The sequence below is a fragment of the Phocoena phocoena genome, chromosome 12 (genome assembly GCF_963924675.1).
Source record: "Phocoena phocoena chromosome 12, mPhoPho1.1, whole genome shotgun sequence".
Lineage (NCBI taxonomy): Eukaryota > Metazoa > Chordata > Mammalia > Artiodactyla > Phocoenidae > Phocoena > Phocoena phocoena.
In genome coordinates this window covers 22,015,611-22,035,664 of record NC_089230.1, presented here as the reverse complement: position 1 = coordinate 22,035,664, position 20,054 = coordinate 22,015,611, and the positions used below count along the sequence as shown (strand labels likewise).

At 37.8% G+C, this 20,054-nt stretch overlaps 1 protein-coding gene across 4 annotated transcripts in view; it reads left to right on the top strand.

Moving 5' to 3' along the window:
- Nucleotides 1–20,054, top strand: part of ADGRG6 (adhesion G protein-coupled receptor G6) — a 127,449-nt gene that overhangs the window by 92,857 nt on the left and 14,538 nt on the right. For all 4 annotated transcript variants that reach the window (XM_065888491.1, XM_065888490.1, XM_065888494.1 and 1 more), the window contains 8 exons: nt 136–276; nt 2,539–2,658; nt 4,304–4,349; nt 5,851–5,957; nt 10,589–10,716; nt 11,648–11,916; nt 13,098–13,194; nt 15,315–15,598. In XM_065888491.1, coding sequence (XP_065744563.1) covers nt 136–276; nt 2,539–2,658; nt 4,304–4,349; nt 5,851–5,957; nt 10,589–10,716; nt 11,648–11,916; nt 13,098–13,194; nt 15,315–15,598 — 1,192 coding nt within the window. The remainder of the gene's footprint in view (nt 1–135; nt 277–2,538; nt 2,659–4,303; nt 4,350–5,850; nt 5,958–10,588; nt 10,717–11,647; nt 11,917–13,097; nt 13,195–15,314; nt 15,599–20,054) is intronic.

The following is a 20,054-nucleotide window of genomic DNA, read 5'->3' as shown; positions in this document are numbered from 1 at the left end:
CAGTGACTGCGGCGGAGGTAAAGGGGAACCCTGGTCCTGGCCAAGTGGATGCTGGCAGTTACTGTCCTGTGGAGTAAAGTTATTCCTGCAATTTAAATATGATTACTCAACTGACATACTCTGTGTGTACGACAGATGGATTTTGAGAGTGGACAAATGGATCCATTGGCTTCTGTAATTTTGCCTCCAAACTTGCTTGAGAACCTGAGTGAAGAAGATTCTGTATTAGTTAAAAGAGCACAGTTTACTTTCTTCAATAAAACTGGACTTTTCCAGGTAAGAGTTCATTACATTATTATTTTTCAATCGTAAATTGAGTGTCATTGCTCAAAAGGAAAGATAAAAGTTCAGATTTCTTGAAAATATATCAAGGGGTATAGAAAAATTAATCTACTGTATTTTCAAAACTGAAAAATTTTAACATAACTGTTTAAATATTTTATTTTAGATAATTATATGCTTATTAATAGGATGTGTTCATTTAAGGTTTTAAAATAAATCAGATTAAGACTTGCATGATACAATTAGAAATGGAATTTGTGGAGAAGTTATTATTTATTATTTCTTTTGTTAAGTATTTTATGCTCTCCAGCAATTTAGATCTTCAGAGTTAAAGAAATTGTGTGCCAGAGGAAAGATTTTTTTTTTTTTTAATTCAGCAGGAAGCACTGTTTACATAATGAGCAGCATTCTTGGCTTTAATCAGTTTTCCCATTAGTATTTCAAATGACCTTTGGCCTTCCCACATCCCCTGAGTAGGGTGGCATTGTGCTGAGCACATATTATCATTTTTATTGGCATCATTTCCAGATACTAGAAAGTCCCCTGCCAGCAAACACTGGTGACCTCTGGTTGCCTTTGAAAGTACAACCCGTTCTGATCAGTTTCACCGAGCCCTTTCAATAAAAGTTACCTATTAAACTGAAGATACCTGTGTATATCAAACAGTGTGACTTATGTAAGAGAGAACTGCAAGTTTCAAAGCCAGTAGAAATGTTTTTAGAAGACTTGTGCCATATGTCATGTTTAGAGGAATGGCAAAGGAGGCTACAGGGACGTAAAAGGAGGACCGTGGAATCATTTACAGTCATTAACTCAAAAATTTTTAAATGTTATCAGCAAATGGTTTAAGAACAAGCTATATAAAAATTTTGAGCAGATTAAGAATGTAATTACATGCAATTGCTCTGAAGGATTTAATAGCTACAAACACGTAAAACTGCATTTGTTAAAGTTATCTGAGGCTTATAACAACGTCGCCTTTAAAAATAATGCAAGAGGACTTCCCTGGCAGTCCAGTGGTTAAGACTCTGCGCTTCCACTGCAGGGGGCAGAGGTTTCCTTGGTTGGGGAACTAAGATCCTGCATGCTGTACAATGCAGCCAAAATAATAATAATACGAAAAATGTAGTAGGTGTTAGATGATGTGAATGGGGGGGCGGGGGCCATTGAGAGGAGAGGTGGAGCCCAGCCGGAGGAGTTGGGAGAAGTCTTAGCTTTGTAAGAATCTGTCACAGTTTCATTTTGAGTCTCATCTTCTCACGCGATCATTTCTTTCTCCTTTGGCATCTCTCAATCAGCGACATTATTAGGAAACATATGTTTGGTTTTTAAAGTAAATTTATGGCAGAGTGAAAAAAATGTAAGGGTTCTATGGTACTCCCCTCACACAGGGAACAGCATAAGAGTATTTTTAAAGGAAAGGCTGGGTATCCCCAAGCCGTAGCCACTTTATTGAGAGAGACCACACAAATGTAATAAAAAGCTATATTCTGGATTCTGAGAGCTAGGTAGCATTGAAGGAATCCTGTATTATTCCAAAACAGCTGATTTATAAGCTGTGGTAGAGAAATTCAGGAGGCTCAACAGGAAACACAAAGGGAAGGAGACAGTGGTGATGGTCTTGCTGGAGAAACAGTCTACTGGTCCCAGTCATTTCGCAGCACAGATTCGCTAATTTGATTTCCTGACATCTTATCTTTGAAGTGGAAGCTACAGATGCCGGCAAGTGTGCAGCCAGAGATGGTAAAAGTTCTGGTGGGGCTTTAATCCGGTAGAATTGCATCTAGGTTTACGTTAGTAAACACTCAGATTGTTGTCATGGACATGAAAGATGAATTGGTTTTTATTTTTCACACCATATTTCCTTGGTACTTCTCTAAAGGAAAACAACTTCATTTATTTTTTAGGATAGGGAAATGATCTAATGATTTCATAGCTTTTATGAGTATGTATTCTTTGTGGGTTTGCATTGTTTCAGATTTTAACTGGCTGGCATCAGCCACAACAGTGAAGAATGAAGTTTTATGAACATCGCCTTAAAGCATTGGTTCATACTGTTCCCTCAATGTATTTATTATAGTAAGGGAAATAGCAGAGCTCTTTCAGGAAAGTTAGCAATTTGATCTTATAAACAGGATGTTCTATAACTGAAGATCTTAAGTGTAAAAAGTGCTGACAGATTGCTTATTTTGGAGCACCAAAATAAAATTAAAGTGTGTACTTCTGACTAATACACAATTTTTTTTTCTTTAGAAGGGTGTAGGAACCAAGAACAGCACCTTAGTGAGTTATGTGATGGCATGCAGTATTGGAAACATTACTATCCAGGATCTGAAGGAACCTGTTCGAATTAAAATCAAACATACAAGGACTCAGGTAAGGAAAAGCTACAAATAGCCGTGGAACAGAGGCAGACTGTTTGATAGAATTGTGGGGCCTTTTTTAAAATATATGATTAGAAGTAACTAGTACTTTTTTTGCAGGGGGCAGTTTTCCACAAAGGCGAGACCAGCTAGTCAGGTAGTGCCGTAATGTCCTGGTGAACAGTGGCGGCAGGGCAGGGGTGGGATGGGGGAGTTAGTCTTGTCTAGGATTCAGTCATCTGAAAGAGAGTAAGAGTGAAGGAAAGAGTCACACCTTTAGAGAAACAACGTATAATTACCTCAGCTAACTTAGATGTAGATGCACAGTTGTGTCGTTAAAGGTTTTGGTTGTCTTTTTAAAGTCAGAGAATACTGAAACTAGGAAAGCAGAAGGGAAATGGGAGAAACAGAAGAGAGTTGACATTTTTTGGGAGTTTAGCAGTTGTCTAAAATCTTGGCAAATGTTGTGCCTTTTTTTTTTTTGCTTCATTACCCTTGCTGTCATCTGTTTATTTGATAAAATTATGTGGGGTTCTCATTGTCTTAAATGGCCCAACCACAGTTTTCCCCTGATTTATAGAGGGTCCCAGTCATGATTTGACCATTAGGCAGGCAGGAAGGGAGGCGGGAAGTGAGCTGGCTGATAAGGACTAAGGCTTGGAACTGAAGTCCTCTAAGAATTAGCCCTGCTTTGTCACGAAACCTCTGAGACTTCCCTGTTCTACCCTTTGGCCTCCTTTGTTTCAGCTCCTTCATCTATAAAAAATTTTTTATTGTGGTAAAATATACATAACATAAAATTTACTATTTTAACCATTTTTAAGTGTATAGTTCTGTGGAATTAAATACATTCACGTTGTTCTGCAACCATCACTACATCCATCTCCAGAACCTATTCATCTTCCCCAACTGAAACTATGTCCCCATGAAACAACAACTCCCATCGCCCCTCCCGCAACCCCTGGAAACTGCCATTCTACTGTCTCCATGAATTTGACTACTCTGGTATCTCATATAAGTGGAATCATACAGTATTTGTCCTTTTGTGATGGGCTTATTTCACTTGGTATTTTCAAGCTCCATCCATATTATAGCATGTGTCAGAATTTCCTTCCTTTTTAAGCCTGGGTAATATTCCACTGCACACACTCACACACACACACACACACTCACACTCACACACACACACATTTTGTTTATCCATTCATTCATTGATGGGTGCTTTGGCTGTTTCCACCTTTTGGCTATTGTGAATAACGCTGCTGTGAGCATGGTTGTACAAATACCTGTTTGAGTCCCTGCTTTCAGTTCTTTTGGGCATATACCTAGTCATAAAGGAGAGTTTTGAAGATGAAGTGAAATTTTAGTGTAAAGAGCCTTGCTAAATGCTGAGAATTGCACTTTATGATGAGACATAATTAGTAACCTGCAGGTAAGCGGTAACCTGATTCCTCTGGAGTTATAGTTGATTTCCACTTGAAGTCTGTGAGAGCAAGCCCCTAAACTGCCTGCCGTTCTTTGGTCATATTGCCGTGACTAATTATGACCTATTTCTTGGTGAAAACCTTAGCATTTTTACTCTTTTCCCATGTTCAAATTGTATGATTTTTCATTTATTTGAAACACAATTTCACATGTTTGTTCTTATGTTAATATAGGCTGTGCCTCATCCCATCTGTGCCTTCTGGGATCTGAACAAAAACGGTACGTTTTAAAATATTGGCTGTCTTAATAACAACTGAATTTTCAACATTGTTAGACACTCCCTTTTTTTTAAATTCCATCCTAAATCAGAGTGAGTCACAATGTAAGTGTGAGGGCAACTGAGCTGCAAAATTTAGTTTAGGTAGCTTGGGAAGCGAATTCTAATTTCTGTAACTTTTTCTTCATTGCAAGAAGAAATAGGCAGACTTGACTTTTTTTAAAACAAACCACCTCTGGTTGCAGTTATTTATAAACTATAGCTTACATTTTTGTTGCTACTTTTAGATGGATGTCAACGTACATTTGGCCACATTCTTCTAGGACACTTCTGAGGAGAGTATTTAATGTGCGCAAGGCCTGCAATTGAAAATCCAGCTTCCAGACCACAGATTATGGGTGGAAAGCGTATTAGAGAATTGTAACTATAGGACTGGTTATAATGGATACATGTTACTTGGAAGAATTGAACTGCCTCCAGAATGACATTTGACAGTCAAGAGAGAAAGGCAGAATTAAGGGTAATCACTAGGTGTGAAGTGTGGAGATGTCTGTGAAGGGAAGGGAAGTGGCAAAACCACCCACCCTATAAGGGTCACCTTCCCTTGGGGTTCCCCAGTGGAATTATGGTGGCCCAATCAAACAAGCGCCAGTGTCCCAAACCTCTTTTTTTGATACTCCAGTCTTAGCTGGAAAGTTTTTCTTGTTGTTTGGTTTCTAGACCAAACAGTTACAGTTACAGTTACAGTTTTGAGAAGATCCTGATTTACTAGCTACATAGTTAAAAATGATATCACCTTGTAGTCTTAAAATACCCTTCAAATATGTGAGTTGTTCATATTCCATAGCATACCGTAAAAGTCAGATAAGATGTGTTAAAGGCATTTATAGTAAGTTGTCTCTGTGAATGACTGCTTTGTACATAATAGCATGTTCCAAGGAAGCTGACCTCCTTTGTTCTCATGTCTTCACAGAGATATAGATTGACCAAGGGGGTAAAAAATTGTGCTGATCTCTAGAGACTTTGTTACTATATAACATATTTGAAAAGGGATATTCTTTTTACGGAAGTTGACTTTAAAATATATTAAATAAATAAATTATATATCAATTCATATATTAATATGTTTATGTTAAATATATATTTATATTACATATAATCTATTATATAAATATTCTTAAATAAGTAAAATACATGTTGAAATATTAACATGTATTAAAATGTAAAAACTGAATTTTTCGCAGACCCCTGAAGCACTTCAGTAGAACACAGTTGAAAACCACCACCTAACCTCTGACTGCCCACCTAGCACTAACGTTCTATGATCCCAGGAATCGAAATTCTTCTGTGTATTAGCAGCTTTCAAGATAGTATCCATTTTACAGATAAACTGCAAAGCAGAAGAGTCTGAGGCATATTTCCCCAAGGGAAAAAGCTCATCCATTACAGAGAAGGAACTGATCTGCTGTTATTTTCACACTGTTTGTTGACTTCCTCCTACAGAAGGTTCTGGATTTTGGAACACTTCAGGATGTGTCGCACACAACAATCCAGACGCCAATGAGACGATCTGCCTGTGTAACCACCTGACCCACTTTGGGATTCTGATGGTAGGGGAGGAACATCTAAACACATTTTGAAATGACATAATTTTGGAAGGCATATTTCTTTTTGTGAGTCCACCTTTTTAGATTATGTGTTTGGGGAAATTTTTTTCCTGATAATTTTCAAGTGTATCCTGAATCTTGATTCTTAATGAAGAATCTGTTGAGAGAGGTCCTATATTTAAAAAGTGCAAGATAAGTATAGAGAAGAATCTTACTGTTTTTTTTCCTTTGGCTTTAACGGTAATGATAAATAATCCCAGAAACAAGAAAATCACCATGAAACCCTTGAATTAAGAGAGAAACAGAGTTAGGGAGATGGAGAGAGAGGGAGGGAGGGAGAGACAGAAAAGTTAAAGAGGAAGAAAATGTCGGGTTTTACCAACATGGAAGGGTGCTATGAAAAATTTCATCAAAAATTGTCTTTCTTATGTTATCACTTTTACGTTTGAATGTTACTTTGTACCAGGTACTGTGCTTGGTGATCCAATTGTTACCCCCAAATGACTGCAATCCCTCTCTAGAGATCACAGCCTGTTAGGCTAGACTAGTGACTAGGATAGCACAGAGGCTTCAAGCCTGCAATGGAGATGATGGGTGTTATGTTTCACTCACCACTAGGCCTTCATATCATTCTTTCCTTTCTTTCTTCCTGCCTTCTTTCCCTTGGCCCTAGTTTTATCTCATTAGCCAGCCTGTTCTCCAGTTTTAAGCAGAAATTAGATTGCGTTGATTTGTTTTTTCAGCCCACCAAATTTTCAAGAGCCACCTTACAACCAGCAACTTGTGCGACTGCATCCACAGACTTACACCTTTACCTTATAACCCGATATGCTTGTGTGTCTGCAGACACTTTCCTGGTGCGAAGTACACCCTCCAGATCATAACAGAGCCATTGTTTCCGTATAGTTTCCATAAGCGGGATCAAACCAAATTTATTTTTTAGTTGGAGATGGGAGTAATGTGTACCGAGGCAATAAAGCTTTTTGAATTCGAATCACAGACATCAAGATTTGTTTATCCCGTCCCTTAAATCTTACAGCTACTTCCTGTGGGACTGGAAGGAAGTAGCGAGGAACTGTGGGATGCAGTGATTGGCTCATGGATCTACCTGGCCTATGTAAATGGCCATTGTCATATAGCAACCGTGCACGTTGTAATTTTCCTGACAATCCAGTACTTAAAGCTCTGAGGGATAAGACCAAGTCATTTAAAAAGAGGACAGTCATACAAATACTGCGTGATTCCTCTTATTTGAGGCATTTAAAATAGTCAAAGGTATAGAAGTAGACAATAGAAGGATGGTTACCAGGGGATGGGGGGAGGGATATATGGGGAGTTGTTTAATGAGTATATAAACTTACAGTTATACAAGGGGAGTAAGTTCCAGAGATCTGCTATATAAAATAGTTAATAATATGGTATTGTAGACTTAAAAATTTGTTAGGAGGGTAGATTTCACGTTAAGTGTTCTTACCTCAGAAACAAAAGCAAATGAAAAAGGAACGCAAGAAACTTGTGGAGGCGATGGATATAGTTATTACCTGGACTGTGATGATGTTAACACAAGTGTATACATAAGTTCAAACTCACCAAATTGTATACATTAATTATGTGCAGTTGTTTCTTTACCAATTATATATCAATAAAGCTGGGGGAAAAAAACAGTAAAAAAAAAAAAAAAGAGGACAATCATAAAAAACAGCTTAACTTTCCCAAAATATAAATGTTTTCATTTACTGCCAGACCATGAAAATGAACAATTAAACTATAGCATGTTTTCCCTAAGTAATTAAAAATAAAACCCTCAGTTTTCTTCCATATTCTCTTTTTTCTGAAAAGTGACAGCATCATTCTTTCATAAAACACTTGTTTTGCATCATTAATCTTTCAGGTATGTAAGCTTTAGCTTAATTCATTGAATTATTTCAACTGCATGTGTGTTTGAGCATGATTGTGTGTATCGTAAGTCTAATATTAGATAAGTAGATAACAGTAACACAGTCACTATTCAGAGATGACCTATAAGTAACCAAGGCTTGGCTTCCTGTTACTTTGAATGGTTAGTTTTTCCAAATATTGTTTAACTGTTGTTATGAATTTGTAATTATATATTACTCTTTCTGTTGTCATTTGATTAAATAATTAGTTTTACATGTATATGGATATGTGCATTTTTCAGTGCTATTTTTCCATTTTCCACTGTGGCTGCTTTTATAAGATTCTAAATTTCTGGAAGAAAAACTTCCCAGAATTTATCTTTTCTGGTGATGTGCCCATATCCTTCCAGCTTTTCCAGACCACCACAACCTTGTTAAGAGTCTTTCTTGATGTATAAACTCTGTATTCACTTGTGTAAGATATTCCCAGAGTCTACCTTGCTCCATGACACATTCACCATATGAGAAATTTAAAAACATACCCCAGATTTATAATTATATCTTCTAATCTACAAATGTATGAAAAATTTCATATCCTCTGCTACATTTATTTGTAGTAAAGCTGATTTTCATATTTTTAACATTAGTACATTCTCATGTTGGCTAAATCAGAGGAATCAATATTTTCATATTCTTCATTCTCTAAAAGTATAAAACAGCATGAGAACTGTGTGTAAATGCATAACCGTGAACAGCATTTTTTTTTCAATTTACATTTTAAATTGTGGCTTTAATTGTGGCTTGCGAGTATACTGCCTCATCTAAACGGGAACCGTAGGTTTTTCAAGAGGTAATGACAAGTCCTTTGGAGGTTCCCAAGATATTTCTCTGACCTCGTCAAATCCTGGAGTAACCGAAATGTTGGTCGGGGTAAAAGCTACCAGTGAGTCAAGTGGCACTGACTCAAACCCCATCCCGTGTGCTGTGGGAGTCCCACTTCCTCCCAGTGTTTTCAGGGATTCCTGGGAGAGGAGGATAGGGACGGTCCTCTCTGACCTGAGTCTCTGCGCCCACTGAATTCCATCACTTTGTGCATTTCTTGGTGTTACAGGGAACCTGTTACCAGCTCCTCCCTGCCTCAGTCAAACCTGGAACTGAGCCCCGTCTCATGAGTTCACACACGTACACTCATACAGATACCACTTCCTGGAGGTCTTTGTTTCAGTAGCAGATTTTATTGACATTTTGGTGAAAAGTAAAGAAAGTTAACATTATAGAATGAAAACTTAAAACACAAAATTTTTTTCATAGTTTAAGACCTAAAAGTTTAAACCAGATATTCCTTTTGGAATATGTCCCTTCTCCAAGAAGGCTCCGTTCTCAAACATCTGCATAATGGAGATGCCTTTCTCCTCCAACCAAGGCTTGAGCGGCTGTTCTTCATTCAAGATTTATCCCTAACCCAATTCTACATTTAAGGAAGAAAAGAAAGATTTTCCTACCAGGCCTGGACTTTGCAAGTCTGCCTCCCTCTGCACAGTGAAATTAAAATTAAGGCTTCGTATTCACATGCTAGAAAATGTTGACTTTTTCCGCTCACAACAACCCCTAACACTTTTAAGTGGCACCCTTTCAGGTCTATAGGTATCAAAAAACTATGACCCCCAAACTCTTGGTGGCTTCTCATTTATGAAAAAAAAAAACCAAAAAAAAAAAAAAAGAGACCACCCCACCTGATACATACCTAGCTCTGAAATGACCACAGTAAGGGCCTCAGCACTATTCTCTGACTGGGCAGCCACACACCAGCACCAGCCTCTGGCTGTCTCGGCTGAGCCCCTCCCTACCAATCAAAGAACCCAGGGCCCACCTAAAGGCTTGGTCACGGGGCCATGGTGGCCTCCATTTTCACGTGTGTCCCTAGCCTTGCAAACGATAGGAAGGGTCTGCTCATTTATTAGGCATGACAATGACCTCTTCTCCAGTTTGTTAGGGCCCCAGTGGTTTTGCTCTTCTAGTTATACTGATGTGCAAAGAGCTTGGGTAACAGGGTAATGATAAAAAAAAATGTGCAACTCTCTCAAATAATGCTGCATTTTTGTTTCATGGAGTGATCCACAGGGGTGCAACAAACGGAAATTCCAGTACAGGCATATCTCAAAGATTTTTTTGTGGGTTCAGTTCCAGACCACTGCAATAAAGCAAATATTGAGAGGAAATGAGTCACACGAATTTTGGGGTTTCCCAGTGCCTATAAAAGTTATGTTTATACTATACTATAGTCTGTTAATGTACAATAGCATTATCTCTAAAAAAGCAACGTAGATACCTTAATTAAAAAATTTTTATTGCTCTAAAAAATGCTAACCATCGTCTGAGCTTCAGTGACTCATAGCAGTAACATCAAAGGTCACTGATCACGGGTCACCATAACAAATATAATAATAACAAAAAGTTTGAAATATTGTGAAAATTACCAGAGTATGACACAGAGACCCAAAGTGAGCAGACGCTGTTAGAAAAATGGCTTGACTCAGAGTTGCCACAAACCTTCAGTTTGTAAGAAATGCAGTATCTGCGAAGTACAGTGAAGGGTGCACAATAAAACGGGGTACGCACGTCCTGATTTACACTGTTGTTTTTAGCCCCTAAGATTGAGCTGAGATTCTAAGTGCCATCAGTGACCTTTCTAATAAAACAAAACACCGTTTTCATGAAAAGAGAGATTCTTACAACTGCTTCTCATGTTTTTGGTAGGACCTTCAAGGAAATATCTCACAGTTGGAGCCACAAAACACTAAAGTTCTCACCTTCATGACCAATATTGGGTGTGGAATATCTGCTATTTTTTCAGCAGCTATCCTCCTGACATATGTTGCTTTTGAGTAAGTATTTTTTTTTTCTATCTGCCAAATCCAGAGCTAACTGTCCCAGAATGTGAATAAGAGAATTGCCTCAGCTTTTAAAAACACATATACACTTTTTGAATCACGTACAGTGGTTCAGTTTTAATGTTCAGATTTCTTATAAGATATATCACGAATTTCCCACCTTTAGAATCTTAATTTATAGTTACTATATTTCTATTTAAAATGTATTTAAGTCTGTTAGAGGTGATTAGCATTTAAGTAAATAACAATTGTGTGAAATGCTTTTTACATGGTAAAAGATGAAAACATTTGCTTCACAAATCTTACAAAATTTGTTTTGAAACAGGACATTTTTTTTAAAAAAGGATCCTGACCTTATTAAAAATCAAGAAACTTCAACAAATTTTAGGGAAATTGCTTTTCAACAAAGATATCATTTTTTTGTAAATCTAAAATTTTTCCTGGATTAAAAAAATCAATCTGGGCTTGCCTGGTGGCACAGTGGTTGAGAGTTCGCCTGCCAATGCAGGGGACATGGGTTCGTGCCCCGGTCCAGGAAGATCCCACATGCAGCGGAGCGGCTGGGCCCGTGAGCCATGGGCACTGAGCCTGCGCGTCCGGAGCCTGTTCTCTGCAACGGGAGAGGCCACAACACTGAGAGGCCCGCGTACCGCAAAAACAAAACAAAACAAAACAAAGCAAATCAACATGTTGTAACCAAGTAGAAATTTTGGAAACAGTTTTGAAATAAAATTAGTGTTTAAAAAAGTCTTTATAATTTGCTAAATACTCCTATATCTTTAGCCCTCCTCCTAGTGGAACCATGTCATAAAGATGGTACTACCTAGGCTATTGCAGAGCTGTATAAGATACGAATTTACTGCCTGTGCTTAAAAGATTTATTTACAATATTATTCTCATATATCTTTCTTTTGTCCTTTATAAGAAAATTACGAAGGGATTATCCCTCCAAAATCTTGATGAACCTGAGTACAGCCCTGCTGTTCCTGAATCTCCTCTTCCTCCTGGATGGCTGGATCACCTCGTTTCATGTGGATGGACTTTGCACGGCCATTGCAGCCCTGCTGCATTTCTTCCTTCTAGCTACCTTTACGTGGATGGGGCTAGAAGCAATTCATATGTACATTGCTCTGGTTAAAGTATTTAACACTTACATTCGCCGATACATACTGAAATTCTGCATCATTGGCTGGGGTAAGCCTCCTAAATTTTGTTTTCTTTTTTTCCATCATGGAAATCACTAGGTTCTCATAGGAAAATCCTATTTTGAAAGAATAGCACTGCTAAAAGAAACTTCAAAATTGTGAATGATGTGGATGTGATATACATAACCTAAGGAAGGGGCTTCCTCAGAACGGTGTTTTTAAAAACTGTTCAACATTCCTCACTAAAGTCAGGAGGAAAGGGAAAAAAACCCTTGCTCTCCTGAGTCACCACCACCTTATTTCCTGTGTCCAGAGCCAGCCCACGCAAGTCTGAAGAGGCAGCTGGCAGACAGTGGTGCATTTCTATTATATTTCAAAATAGAAAGGCCAGCTCAGACTCCTAACTCTACTCGCCCTAAACACATGCCCATGTCTTGGAAACCTGAGCAAGAAGGTTATTTTTGTGTGTGGAACCAGAATACTGACAGAATTCTTGCTTTGAGCTTCTTACCGTGATTCCTCAGCCACACATGGACAGCTGTGTTAGCCTGTTTGCAGTCTTCTAATTGGGCTCCTTTATCTGGGTTTTGTATTGGGCCAGGCATTTTCGAGCTTTCTAACAAATCTCTTTCTCAGATAGCCATGTAGAAATGAGATGTTTCCAAGGTGTTTAGTACCACCTTAGGAGGCAATGAAAGCACCTTTCAGGGAATTCAGGTGGTGTAGTGTTTCCCCACTGAAATATACATGGAAATACTACATTGGTCCTCTGGAGAGAAAAGACTATAAAGACTTTATGTCCCCATTGTTTTCCCCCCAACTTTTTCTAAAGACTTTTCTTTCTATAGAAAGGGGCAAAATGAAGCTGTAGTTACCTTCTTACCTGAACTCAGGCAGTCTGACAGGTGTCATTAATGAAACTACATTTTCTGGTGCAGCATGCAGTATAAATCAGGTCCTGGTACTCTAGTGGGTACCAGGAAGCAAACAGAATATTTAAATATCTGTCATTTAAGAGTAGGTTTAGATTGTTTCTAATTAAAGTTGGATGTTTCACACCACAAAAGTGATTTTATTGTTGTTTGTAACCAAGTTGCCTGTTCTAAGAAATTTGATTCTATGATATGGAGTGTTTTCTTTCTTTTTTTCCCCCCTCGCCATTATCAGTCTTATAAAGCAGTCTACAGATGCTTCAGAAAAGTTGTTTCTATCATGGTCTTGTTATAACAGGTCTGCCTGCCTTAGTTGTGTCCATTGTTCTAGCAAGCAGAAACCAAAATGAAGTTTACGGAAAAGAGAATTATGGAAAAGAACAAGGTTATGAATTGTAAGTAATAAAAGCTTGTTGGGAATTTATTTGTGATGAGTATATATCCTCTGTTTGCTGAAGTTTAGTGTGAGTTTCCGTCCCAATCATGAGTGAGCTTCTATTTTGGAAGGTTAAAATGTACTTGCATGTCTTTGCCAAGGTCTCTGCTACACCACAGATGAATTCAGTTGAATGCTCTGAACTGTGTGAGCTGCTTTTCCATATTAATGTTGTGCTTTCTCATCTGGGGGAATTCAGAAGAAGTGTAAGATACTATCTTCTAGACACAGAAGACCTATTCTATCTGAGGAGATTCTGTGATACTCCCACCTCCTTAAACAACACACATCTTCGAGAGAGTTAAGTAGCAGCATCGGACAGTGAAGGATTCAGTGCCAATATGAGTGTTGTGTGGAAGTGGAGAGAGTGGATCTTGAATAATTTGGAAAATTCCCTTCAGGCTGTGAGATCACCGAAGCTAAGGTTTTTAAACTCTTCAGTTTTGGCCATTAGTTCTCTTGTATTTTATGTAGTACATGGTACTCAATATTATTATTTGTTGATTGAATGAATAAAGAGCTTACTCCAGACTGTGATGCCCCATTTCTGTGCACATTTCATGGATGGATAAAAATTTTATATCCAGTCAGTATCCAATCCTGTTCCATTCCTCCTGGCCTTCCCACTTATATTTCCAAAGTAGCAGTCCAAAGCCCCCACGAGAACTAGTGGGAAATAAAGGATCTAGGTCAGGAATTTCAGATTCTAGGGTAACTTCCATATGGAAAGAAAGATTAGCTCCAGGGACAAGCAGTGTCATTTGGGGGACCTTTAAAATAAGATATATTAAAAGTAGAAGTCAATACATATGTTCTAAATAAGGGAATTTAAAAAGTATGTGAGTCAACTCTTATAGAACTTTAAAGTACGACTTATTAAATTGTTGTGCCATCAACAACTTTCATTAATTGAGCATTTACTATATGCCAGGAATCAGGTTATAGGACTCAAAGATGTTCAAGACAGCTTTTGCCTTTGTGAAGGTTGTGTTGCATGGTGAAAGACACAACCAAAATGATGACTACTTACATTCGAATTTTAAGATTAATTTAATTGTCTTAAATAATTCTTCTAATATTTTTTGGTACCTAAGAACTTCCATAGTATTAGTTAGGCACTGGGGCATCTACAAATTGCAGTATTTTAATTTTACTCTTAGTCCCCTTTAAAATTACTTTCATCTATTTTCCAATCTATATCATTCTGAATATCAAGTGTATCCTTCCTGATCTCATAAGGATGTTATGATTGATGTAAGCCTTTTAATTGTGTATGAGAAGTGTCAGCACAAGAATATCAGAGTTCTACAATAAGGTCTTGCCTCAACTAAACCAATTATATTAATAGGAATTATTTTGTCCACAGTAATGGAATCCACAATTATGTGTGTCTTAAATAAGTAGGATTTACTCTTCTCACATGATAAGACATGATAAGATTTGGAAGAAGGCAACAACTGGCATTAATTTTGTGGCTGAAAATGTTAGGGCCAGCAATTCTACAGCTCTCTTGGCCTTTCTTTCCTCGATATAAGATGATGACTACAGCTGCAGAGCTTGCATTCATGTTTGAAGCAGAAAGAAGGAATAAGGGCTTTGCCAGCTGAGTCTGTCAAGAATAGGTGTCAAAAATCCCTTAGCAGACTCTGCTTCCATTATCATTTTGTAGAACCATGTCCACATGGCCCTCCTTTAAATACAACGGAGACTGAGAAAGTTTCCCACCCTCAGGAGTGCAGGCGCATAAGAGAAATGGGGTAGACATGGTTTGGGGTGAGCCAAACAGAGTGTCTTCGTGCCAAGTCAGAGTTCAGGAGACCACCTTGTTTTCTTAACTGTTGACTTAAATAACTAGGTATTAAGAGGATGACTATCCAAAACAAAGCAAAAAACAAAACCAAAAATCTATGTAAACATTGAGGAAGAAACTGAGGCCCAAGAAAATGAAGTGACTTTCTAAAGTCATTTGAGGAAGGCCCAGCTATGAAATCTGCAGAAGCCCAAACTTAGCCAGGAGGAGTCTTAGGTAAACAGGGCGTGATGATAAATCTCGTTCTTTCTTGTCTCTTCTCCTTTAAGCTGTTGGATTAAAGATCCTGTCATATTTTATGTGACCTGTGCCGGGTATTTTGGACTCATGTTTTTCCTGAATGTCGCCATGTTCATTGTGGTGATGGTGCAGATCTGCGGGAGGAATGGCAAAAGGAGCAGCCGGACGCTACGCGAGGAGATTCTAAGGAACCTGCGCAGTGTGGTCAGCCTGACGTTTCTACTGGGCATGACGTGGGGGTTTGCTTTCTTTGCCTGGGGACCTTTGAATGTCCCTTTCATGTACCTTTTCTCCATCTTCAATTCTTTACAAGGTAAGATAAATGGTAACCGCACCATTTTCCCTTTCTAATTTTACCATATTTGCAAAGAGCTTCACTGTTGGACAGATGCCATGCTAAGTTTCTAAGTCACTATCCCAAGTGCTGAGCACAGGGTGGGTACTCGTGAAAAAGGCCTTGGAAGGAAAGAAGAGGTAGAACGTCAGTTTGTTTATTTGTTTTCAGTGATATATATACCAAGCACCTAGAACTACGCCTGGAATATAGTAGGTGCTCAATAAAAATATGTTGTTGCATGAGTGGATATAGGCAAGGAGGTGCCCAATGGGAAGTGTAAAGAGAGGCACAGATGAAGTTTGCTTTCTTTACAGTTTTGCTGAGTGTTGGTGTTCTCCATGGAACCATGTGGGTGTAGTGCTCTTGGCCAGAAGAATCTTTAGACTCTGTGCAGGGACAGAGCAATTCACTTTGATTCCTTGGTTCCTTGGATTTCAGAAAAAATACCAACAATCTAGTTCAGAAATGCTTATTTTTTCATAAGATATGGCAGTCAATTCCACAATCTAACAAATGGCTTGCTCTGTTTAGAAATACAAGGCTTCCTTCAAGGAGCTTACTGTCATGCTTCAGATTCCGTAACACTTACCCTAGTGTACTGTAGGATGACTTTAACTTTAAAAAAAACTTTTTTTATTGAAGTCTAATTGATTTACAATGTTGTGCCTATCTCTGCTGCTCAGCAAAGTGACTCAGTTATCCACATACAGACATTCTTTTTTTTAATATTCTTTTCCATTATGATTTATCCAAGAGATTGAATATACAGTAGGACCTTGTTATTTATCCATTCTAAATGTAATAGTTTGCATCTGCCACTCGCAAATTCCCAGTCCATCCCTCTCCCTCCCCACTCTCCCCTTTGGCAACCAAAAGTCTGATCCCTATGTCTGTGAGTCAGTTTCTGTTTTGTAGATAGGTTCATTTGTGTCGTGTTTTAAATTCCACGTATAGGTGATATCATATGGTTTTTGTCTTTCTCTTTCTGACTTACTTCACATAGTATGATAATCTCTAGTTGCATTCGTGTTGCTAAAAATGGCATTATTTTGTTCTTTTTTATGGCTGAGTAGTATTCCATTGTGTATATGTGCCACATCTTCTTTATCCATTCCTCTGTTGATGGACATTTAGGTTGTTTCCACGTCTTGGCTATTGTGAATAGTGCTGCTGTGAACATAGGAGTGCATGTATCTTTTTGAATTATAGTTTTGTCCGGGTATATGCCCAGGAGTGGCACTGCTGGATCATATGGTAATTTTATTTTCATAAAATAAAATAAATAATTTTATTTATTTATTTTAATTATTATAAAATAAATAATTTTATTTATTTTTTTCTGAGGAACCTCCATACTGTTTTCCATAGTGGCTGCACCAACTTACATTCCCACCAACAGTGTAGGAGTGTTCCCTTTTAGGATGAATTTAACTTTTAAGCTTAAGTGAACATAAAGTATTTTTTTGAAAATTCAATAACATTCTATAAGACATTGGATATACCCTGTGTTGTTGATGAAACTCCTTAATGTTGGAAGCACCATGAAGCCCACACTCCAGTAGGAATGAGGTGACAAAGTTTGGAATCTTTTTGAGCAGGGCAGTATTACTGGCTTGCCTGAAGCTACTGGTCACACACTTGAAGGTGTCTAGGGAAGGAAGAGCTGACTAAAGTTGAACAAATCTGAGCTGGGATGGAAAGTGTGGAAATCAGGTTTGTGCTTCGCACCAGGAGAGATGCCTAGGTAGGAGCTCCCAACAGGTGTGTTCTAAGAAAAGTCTGTATTTACCTGCAGGAGAGTGTTTACTGCTCTGTATCATACATATCTGTTTTGCTTCTCCTCCTACGTTTCTCACTAGCTCATGAGCTGCTGTAGAAAAACCTGTCACTTAGAAGGTGCTCAGTAATTATTTGTTAAATCAGTAACTGGATTGGTGGATGAAGAAGGGAGGGGCTTTGGGGATGGCCTGAATTCAATCAGAGCAGCATAAATATGCATTGATTAGTTGAGCAAATTTTATGCCGATTCGTTCTCCCATAGCAGAGGAACTATGTAGGCTCATTATCTTTAGTGAATAAAATAATAAGCCTCAAGTACACCTCCAGAAGTTGGAAACTGAAGAGGTAGCATATGAATACCTCTGCACTGGGATCCACCTTTGTAAAGTGAGTTTTCCTCTTTTTAATCTCTTCTATCATACACAACATAAAAGCACCTAGACAAATATTGACAAAAATGTCCATTAACATTAGAAAATTCCATGGTTTTATATTTCAGGATTGTATATGAAAGGCACATTAATCTGCCAGCCCAACCTTGTTTTTGCTTTTAGAATTTCCTGGCAGCTTCAGCAACCTTCAACTGTTACAGTTGTCTGTTCAGCTCTGTTTCCATTAATGAGAATCGGGGTGTTTTATTTTTCCCAGCGTAGTTCTTCTCTCAGGAGGGAAAAATGTTGTAAACCATCATAGAGTGAGTGTTCTTCATAAATCACTGACTTTTAAGGCTGATTTTAAATGATATAAATTCAGAGCAGATTTCTGCCCATCCAATGATATCAAAAACACCTCCTAAAAAGGAAATGTAAATTAAAAGACAGTGATACAGAGCACATGAGTCTAACAATTCCTTACTGGCCAGCCTTGTACAGAAGCTTCAGAGGACACTATGGAAAGCCATTTAATGGTTTTTATTTGCATCATTTTCAGAACCTTCCATGAGAGACTTGGTTGTTAAAGGTATATGCTTTATTAAGAGAAGCATGTAGAATTTAGACAGTTTAAAGAAACAATTCGGTGAATGCATGTTGAACTTAGGCGAACTACGTTGTGTCGACTTCTTTCTAGTATTCTTTATTCCAGCAAAAAAACATGACCTGATCCCTTTGTCTCATGGAGCTTATATTGTAGTAGGAGAGACTAAGGTTAATCCAATATGTCACTGTGTAAAGTGTACATGGTGGTGTTGAGAGTGCACATGACAGAAGACATGATGTCTAAGCCGAAATCTGAAGGATCAATAAGAATTAACTAGGTGAAAGGTGGGAGTAGGAGTGAGGGAAAACTGTTTCAGGTAGAGGGCACTTCGTGTGCAAAAAATTTGCCGTAGTTGGTGATTATAGCACATACTCAAGGCATTAAAAGAAAGACCATATAAGCTGAGAACCCAGAAAGAGCAGGAGAGTGACAGAGCAGTGGGTGTGACACAAAAGGGAGGCAAAGGCTAGACCAGGAGGCTCTCTGTTTTGATCTTCATAAGGGCAATTGGAAGTCCTTGAAAGGTTTTAGGCCTGTGGAATGATATGAGCAGATGTACATTTTGTAAAGATGAAGCTGGACATAATGTAGAGAATGGATTAGAGCAGCCCAATAGAGACTGTAGATGAGAGGCTATTGCAATGGTCCAGGTAAGGTAAGGTGTTTTAGACTATGGTGGGAATGGGGGAGCTAGAGATACATGAGCAGAGTCAAGAGAAATTTAGAAAGTGTGCTACTGCAAAACACTTATCATTGGCTTGGTCATTAAACTCTTATTTTTCTGCAGCGATTGGGATAAGAAAGCTTCATGTTAATGCGATATTGTAGTGAACTGACGCCTGTCATTATAAGAATTAGCAGTGGCTAAAGGTTTATAATGTAATGCAATATTCTGAAACCTACAACTATGCCAAAGTAAATTTTAATCTTCTCAGATTTGGCTTATAATTGAACATCTTAAAATCAGCAAGGTCACAAGTCACCCTGTAGTGTTACAGAGGTGGGACCTGTGAGGACAAGATGTGTTTGAGCAGTGGTGTCAGGGCACGTGTATCAGAGGAGTGGCTTTTGCTAACAGATTTCTTTTCACTTTTGTGTATGTCTTTAAAGATTTTGTTCAAAGATGTTAAAAATCCATTTTATCTTTCAGGATTCTTAGGAATACCTGTATGTATGTATGTGTGTGTGTACAAAGACATATACATGTATAACTATGTCAGTCCTCATATATTTGTATAGCTTATATATTAAAGTTTATATATGTATTTTTATTTTAGATGATTTATTTTTGTTTATTTTCAATATGTATTTTTATTTTTATATGAATTTTTATTTTTTAGGTACACTTATAATTATACAATTTAATTCCAAAAAATCATGGTAACTGGATATGATCAAATTCTTATAGTCTGTGTGGCTCTAACTAAAATTTTACCTACTTGAATAAGCAAATGAAGTCACTCAAATCCAGGCTTAAACCAAGTTTATTATTTTCTAATTTTCCACCGTATATTGCTTTGTTCTTTTTTCTTACCTACTTCATTTGATTGTTATATATTAATCATTTCACTGAATTTTTAATTCTAAGGTGAAAAGATAAACATACCTTCTCTTAACGAGGCACAATTATGTTTCTAACTCCTTTTACTACCTTTGCTGCTTTCCCAGGATGAAA